The 7,883-nt window shown below is 45.5% G+C and overlaps 1 protein-coding gene across 1 annotated transcript in view; it reads left to right on the top strand.

Moving 5' to 3' along the window:
- Positions 1–7,883, top strand: part of LOC119440094 (probable serine carboxypeptidase CPVL) — a 12,544-nt gene extending 4,661 nt beyond the window's left edge. The window contains exons 2-3 of the mRNA XM_037705034.2: positions 4,900–5,289; positions 7,042–7,883. Coding sequence (XP_037560962.1) covers positions 4,900–5,289; positions 7,042–7,841 — 1,190 coding nt within the window. The 3' untranslated portion in view covers positions 7,842–7,883. The remainder of the gene's footprint in view (positions 1–4,899; positions 5,290–7,041) is intronic.

Raw genomic sequence — 7,883 nt, 5'->3', positions numbered from 1 at the left:
CAGCCTTGTAGTCAGATCCACTGAAAAATTCATAGGGTCGGCAATCTTCAAGGTCAGTGCCCACGCCCGATTATTCTTCGACTGCAGGAAAAAAATTATTTTGTGCTGCAACAAACTCAAGGGCACACAACTATAAGTGTCAGAAGATTTCTCAAAAAGAAGAGACATCCGAGCCACGTAATGGCGCTTAACGGCAGTTTAACGGACAAACGGTACAACGGTTTAGCTATTGCTTGACAAACTAAGACTAAACGGGCGAACATACGCATGGTATCCGGAACAAGAGACCAGAGTGAAAATAACAAAAAAAGGTCTCCCCTACTATACGTGATTTCAACACCTGGTAATCTGTACAAGCTAACGCCAAAGAACGCAGAAAAAAAAAATGAAAAGGTAACAAGACACAAAGGATTTCTGCGCCGCTTTCAATTTTGTGCCTTAATGCTCGAAGTGTAAATAAATTTGATAAATTCGAAGAGTTACTCGTACTGTAGTGCACAGCTGTTGTCATAATTAGCAAAACTTGGCTACATGCCGGTATACATGATGCTGAAATTGCGCCTGCCTCATATTCATTGATGCGCACAGATCGTGATGGTCGCGAAAGCGGCGTATGCTATTATGTTATAAAAAGCAGTTTAGCATTTCAGGAAGAACGGTGGCCGCATTTCGATGGGGGCAAAATGCGAAAACACCCGTGTACTTACATTTAGGTGCACGTTAAAGAACCCCAGGTGGTCCAAATTTCCGGAGTTCCCCACTACGGCGTGCCTCATAACACGTAAAACCCCATAATTTAATTTCAAGAAGAGCCTGGTATAGCTAACCATGAAAGTGCTTGGTGCAGTGTCATCATCATCATCATCATCATCATCATCATCATCATCATCAAGAAGAAGAAGAAGAAAAAGAAGCGGCGGCGGCGGCGGCGGTGCGGCGGCGCCGCCGCCGCCTATATTTGATGTCCACTGCAGGATGAAGGCCTCTCCCTGCGATCTCCAATTACCCATGTCTGATAATTCGTCATTGTTAATAGGTGCTATTTACAGGCACCCTGGAGCGCCTGAGGAATACCTTTTGAAAGGGCACGACTACCTACACAGCAGAATGAATAGCCGTACAAAGCTGCATGCTCTTAACTGATGATTTGAATCTAGCTGGGATTGACTGGGATAAGTTAACTATCGGCAATAGAGAAACAAAAAAACTGCAAGCACCTGTTTGATATAATGTTTAGTTTTTCTTTATCAAAGATAGTTACAGAACCTGCACGTGTCCAAGAAAATGCCTGCTCAGTACTTGATCTTGCTTTAGTATCCCAGTCGATAACACCATATACACCTTATATACGTGTTGAAGAATGGATTTCAGATCATAAGATGCTGATTCTTACATTTTTCACTTTGTGTATGAGCGCCCAGCCATAAAGCCAAGCTATCACGAATAGCTTTCAAAGATTACAGATTAAAGAATTATGAGATGTTAAGTAAAACGTTTTGTTGGGCGAGTTCGTTCATGGCTGAGAAGTAAAAGAAAATGAGTGTTATCAACTATTTCGAAGAAACCTTAGATAGTTCCTAAGCCTCAATCCAGCGGAGGAGTTCACGGTCTTTGGTTAGCACTAAATGAGGCTATGAGGCTACAATGCATTGCGAAAACAACTTCATACCTACAAAATTCAAAAGAACTGAGCGGAAAACACCATGGATCACGCGGAGCACAATTCACCTAAAACGAAAATTGAATAGACGATGAAAAAAAAAGGGAGAGAGCCCGCGTGCAAATTGAATTTAGAAATCATGAAAAGCTGCAAAAGACTATTTCTTTTCAAATACGTTTAAGAATTTCACAAGGAAACAACCGCAAACGTTTTGGTCCTGCTTATTGAAGCCAGACGGAGTGGAGGAGGAATAAACTGTATTTAGAGAAATGAGCAGACGGTAAAATCGTCCGAGGTGGGCGGCGTCCCTAGTCCAGGATGGCGGGCCTGAGCCAATAGCTTGGCCCTGCTCACCAGGTGATGCTGGTATTAAGGGCTCGGGCTTGTCAGCTGGGCCTGTGGTCCGGTGATGGGTGGTGTCGATGGGTTTTGTCGACATTCCCATACCATGTGGTAGAGGGTATTGGGCGCAGAGCAGAAGGCGCATTTGTAAGTATAGGTTATAGGATACATGGCGTGTAGCAGGGTGCCATGCGGGAATGTGCCGGTCTGTATTTTGCGGAAGATCACCGCCTCTTCTCTAGTCAGCTTGCCGGGTTTCGGGATCATCGTTACGTCCGCGTGCTTTCAGGAAGCCGGTATATTGCCGGACTCCCAGCTTTCATTGATATACTTTAGTGTATACTCTCCGTCGCCCCGTCGTCCAGGTTACGGAGGGTCTTGCTAATTTTATCCCTGCCTGGTGTCGTGTTTCTCGTGAGATTTCTTAAGGCTGCCACGATCTCCGACTTGGTGACAGGTTGGTCAACATCCGGATTGGGTTCCCCCTCGTACTCTGGATGAATGACTGGCTGCGCCTTCCGTTGTTGCTCGTCTCCGAGGTATTTCCCGGTGATGGCTTCGAGCACTTCTTCCTCGGTGCCCTGGAAGTTGTGTATAAGTCTTTGTATGTGCTGCCCCGTGACAGTTTTTGATTCTGTCTTGGCCAGAAGGCGCGATCAGTAATATAGATCAAAGTGGCAGGTTTGGTCATAGAAGACTTGCACACTGCCGCAAATACATTTAACACTTATTTCCAATCCGTTTGACGGGCTCGCCGACATCGCGAGTGCGCCCGTGGCATTCGATGACGCAAGGATGGGCGAAATCCTGATAATAGAATCAGACATTTTAATCTAGCTTTTGCAAGTAGAGACCAAGAAGGCGCCGGGCCCCGATAACATATCAAATGTATATTTGAAACGATACGGGCAGCAACTGTCTCCCTTTTTGCAGATTATATTCTCCCGAATCGCTGAGTATACAGCTGCTCTTCCCGCGGATTGGCTATGCAATAAAGTGATCCCCATCCGTACAGAAGGCAATGAATTACGCCTGGAAACATACAGACCAATATCACTAACAAGTTTCTGCTGTAAATTAATGGGACACAGAGTAAGAAAGCCATCATGGCGTACTTCGAAAAAAGAAAATAACATATTATATCCAATGCAACACGGCTTCAAAAAAAAAAAAAAAAAAAAACGGTTGCCAACTATAACACAATTATTACAGACAGCACATGATTTTGCATCTATAATTATTTACAAATTTGAAGCTGTTGTTCTTCTTATAGATTTTTTGAAGGACTATGATGGTGTCGTGCACTGCAAACTAATCTAGAAAATTAGGTCGATCAGAATTCAACGCAATATAGTCGAATGGAGAGCAGCCTATCTGTCAAGCTGAACCCATTATGTCGCCATGCATAGTCATCATCATCATCATCATCATCATCATCATCATCATCAACAACAATCAACATCATCATCATCCTATATTTTATGTCCACTGCAGGACGAAGGCCTCTCTCTCCCTGCGATATCCAATTACCTCTGTCTTGCGCTAGCGTATTCCAAATTGCGCCTGCAAATTTCCTAACTTCATCATCCCATCTGGTTTTCTGCTGACCTCGACTGTGTTTCCCTTCTCTTGGTATCCATTCTGTAACCCTAATGGTCCACCGGTTATCCACCCTACGCATTACATGGCCTGCCCAGCTCCATTTATTCCGCTTAATGTCAACTAGAATATGGGATGTCCCCGTTTTCTCTCTGATCCACACCGCTCTCTTCCTGTCTCTTAATGTTAGGGCTAACATTTTTCCTTCCATCACTCTTTGTGCGGTCCTTAACTTGCTCTCGAGCTTCTTTGTTAACCTCCAAGTTTTGTACCCCATATGTTTGCACCGGTAGAATGAAATGATTGTACACTTTTCTTTTCAACGACAGTGGTAAGCTCCCAGTCAGGATTTGGTAATGCCTGCCTTATGCACTCAAACCCAATTTTCTTCTTCTGTAAATTTCCTTCTCATGATCAGGGTCCTCTGTGAGTAATTGACCTAGATGAACGTACTCCTTTAAGGACTTTAGAGGCTGACTGGCGATCCTGAATTCTTGTTCCCTTTCCAGGCTATTGAACATTATGTTTGTCTTCTGCATATTAATCTTCAAGCCCACTCTTACAGTTTCTCTGTTAAGGTCCTCAAACATTTGTTGTAATTCATCCCTATTGTTGCTGAATAGGGCAATCTCATCTGCAAACCGAAGGTTGCTGAGATATTCGGCGTTGATACTCACTCCTAAGCCTTTCCAGTCTAAGAGCTTGTATACTTCTTCTAAGCATGCAGTGAATAGTGTTGGTGAGATTGTGTCTCGTTGTCTGACCCTTCCTTGATAGGTCACTCAAAACTGATCAAGAAGAAGAAAGTAAGGGATATTCGCAATTATAACGTGGGAAAGATTGAGGAAGCCGTAAAATATGGACGCAGCATGAAATCAGTGAGAAGAAAACTTGGCATAAGACAAGGCAAAGTGTATGCACTGAAAGATAAGCAGGGTAATATCATCAGAAATTTCGATGACATAGTAAAAGCAGCGGAAGAATTTTATACTGAGCTGTACAGTCCCCAGGGCAGCCAAGCTAGTTTCATTCGAAGTAGTGACGAACAGGTAACAAATTCTCTTTCTGCAACTAGCGATGAAGTTAGAAGGGCCTTGCAAGACATGATCCGGGGAAAAGTGTCTGAAGAAGACGGATTAACAGCCGATTTAATAAAAAAACGGAGGAGATATCATGCTTGAAAAGCTTGCGACCCTTTATATGCCGAGTGCATATCTTGCATTAAACTAGCTGCATTTATCTTCTTTCAAATTAACCTATCATCAGGAGTCTACTAGAGCCGGCTTTATTCTGAATAGCAGACTGCAATGGAGAGAGGGGCTCCGAACTTCACTCGTGGCTTTGGCTCGGCTTGCAGGAGAACCCGGAGAAGGCGCCCGTGGTCCTGTGGCTGCAGGGAGGACCGGGCGGTTCCTCGCTGTTCGGACTGTTCGTGGAGCACGGACCGTACTGGGTGGCCAAGCGCGGCGTGCCCGAGCTTCGCGACACCACCTGGGCCCAGCGTTACTCGATGCTCTACATCGACAACCCGGTCGGCGCCGGCTTCAGCTTCACCCAGGACGACCGCGGCTACGCTCGCAACGAGGAAGACGTCGGCCGTAACCTCCACGAGGCCCTGCAGCAGTTCTTCACGCTCTTCCATGAGTACGCGGCCAACGACTTCTACGCAACGGGAGAGTCGTACGCCGGTCAGTAAAGCTTGTTCGCGCACTTTTCCGGATACGTGCTAAAGAGGAAAATAATATTTTAAAAAATACGTACAAGACATAGGCCTTATACGTGTAACGGAAACCGAAACTTCCATATAATTAACACAAAACTGGGCCAAATAATAATGGGTGGTATGCACTCACAATTAATTTGATGAGTGCATACTATACCTATATCGTGTGCGTGTCATCCTTGACAATTTGCCATTTGCACTCTTAACCAAGACAACACAAATCATCCCTTGGATGTCCCGGAAAGATCCGAACGTCCTAACTTTTTATCGGACGTACTGAGGACGTCCATAGCTCCATGACCACGATCAATTTTCAACAGATCAACTGCTGGCCTTATCGCGAAACGACTAGCTTGACATATATCCGAGCAACATCCTCAGCAAGATATTCTCTGGACTTTTACAGGTGTGCTTATTTGGGAGCTTCATGCTTGCCCGAACGAAATTGAGCATAACCAAAAACGGAATACAAATGGCACACTGCAACAACAACAAAAAAGAGTTTATTTGTAGACTATTTTCTTTTAAACATTATTGTTATTATTACATCATGCTATTATTATTGGTCGTGGTGTCCAAAGCGCACATTCCACCGACAGTTCTTTCCAGTAACAAAAGCCGATCTCGAAGGCTATGATGCTATCGTAGTGCATAGGTGGTGCTGCCCCTGAGGTAGGCTCGTTTGATACCAAACTGCTTCTTAACGCGACAGGCGTTTAGGGCCCCGTGTCGCAAAAAATCCAGTGTCGGCGCCGACCATCGTAAAATCATTCCGAACCACAAGCACGCGGGTCCTGCGTAGACACTAAATGCTTCTTTTACCACTAAAGTTGTTCACACTTTTTCTTACAATCTTTACAAAGTTATTCCTCAGAATTTGGAGAATGACAACCCACAAACAAACTTCATGAAACAAAACACCGATAGCGCACACCTTTTATGTTAAATCTTCTCAGACTGAAATAATAAACGCGTGAAACAATAACAGAAGATCGGGCCACGCTAGAGGCCGCGTTTCCACCAGAAAACGCGCGTTCGTGCACAGCGTTCACCGCCAGCGTTTCCTGGTAAACATTACAGTTACGTAAGCTGCAGTTGCCAGGAAGCGTGAGAAGTCAAGGATCTTTGTATGCTATGGTGTTCCACTCTTAAAGACGAAGCTTAAGCGTCCTCCAAATTTTATTGGTAGCAATAAACAAAGACGCAAAATTTCTGAGATGTCAGAGCACACGAAAGCGAACAAATATCAAAACGAAGCCCTGCAATGTGGGTTCCAATATCCAAGCTGCGTCATGCGTCACCCAATTTGTGAGTAATAAATTGGCCTCTAATTAATGTGTCAAACAGTTGTTGCCTGGGAACACGTCATGACATCATCCTAAAATGGTCCTGCAAATATGTACTTGGTATGTTCTCGGTGTCTACTTGGGACGGAGAAGTGGACCTCATCAGAAGCCTTTTAAGATTAGTGCAGGACATGCTTAGGATTTATGAATGTCCTGATGCTGCCATCCCACAGACTTACTGAGGGTGCCTTTGCACTGTCTGGGAAGCATATACCTCAAACCAACTTAACTAACCAAACAAGGGGTTCCTTTATAGATGTGGTTCTCCGTTTTGTGGGACTCATAGGGAAACGAGGTGTATACTACAGTCGCTGAGCTCCAGTTTGTTGAATTTTACTCCTACGTCATACACGTTTGTCTCCTCATTACAGGCAAGTACGTGCCGGCCATCGCGCACGCCATCGACACAGCCTTAGCGCCCAGGGTCAAGATCAACTTGCGCGGCATCGCTATTGGTGACGGAATGGTCGATCCAGAGACCATGTACGACTACGCCGATTTCTTGTACCAAATTGGCCTAGTAGACAGGCGACAATCCGAATACATTCGCGCGGAGACTGCCCGGGCCGTCGCTTACATCAAACGAGGACGGTACATAGATGCGCTCCTCATCTTTGACAAACTGATTATCGGTGCCACCATCTCTCAACCATCGTACTTTAAGAATGTCACAGGCCTCGACTTCTTCTACAACTTCCTCCTTTCAAAAGAGCCGGAGGGCTTCGGCTGCTACCACGCTTTTGTCGACTCGCCCATTGCCCGCAAGGCGATTCACGTGGGTAACCTGACTTTTAACAATGGAGATGCCACTGACAGCCACCTTCGGGAGGACGTCATGCAGTCCGTCAAGCCGTGGCTCGCGTCACTCATGGACAAGCCGCAGTACAAGGTGCTCATATACAACGGTCAACTGGACATTATCATCGCGTACCCACTGACGGACAACTTTGTGTGCAGCATCCAATGGTCGGGCAAGGAAGCTTTCGACAAGGCGGAACGTAAGATTTGGAAGAGGCCGGACGGAAATGGCGTCGCAGGATACGTCCGGACAGTTGGAAATTTCACGCAGGTCCTTGTTAGGGACGCCGGTCACATCCTGCCCTATGACCAGCCCGAGGTTGCGCTCGATCTTATCACACGATTCATCGACGGGAAGCCTTTCGACGCGTGAGATCCTAACTTGCATGAAGGACAGATCGAGAATTGTTTTATT

The sequence above is a fragment of the Dermacentor silvarum genome, chromosome 2, assembly GCF_013339745.2.
Source record: "Dermacentor silvarum isolate Dsil-2018 chromosome 2, BIME_Dsil_1.4, whole genome shotgun sequence".
In the NCBI taxonomy this organism is placed as follows: Eukaryota; Metazoa; Arthropoda; class Arachnida; order Ixodida; family Ixodidae; genus Dermacentor; species Dermacentor silvarum.
This window is presented reverse-complemented; position numbering and strand designations above follow the sequence as displayed.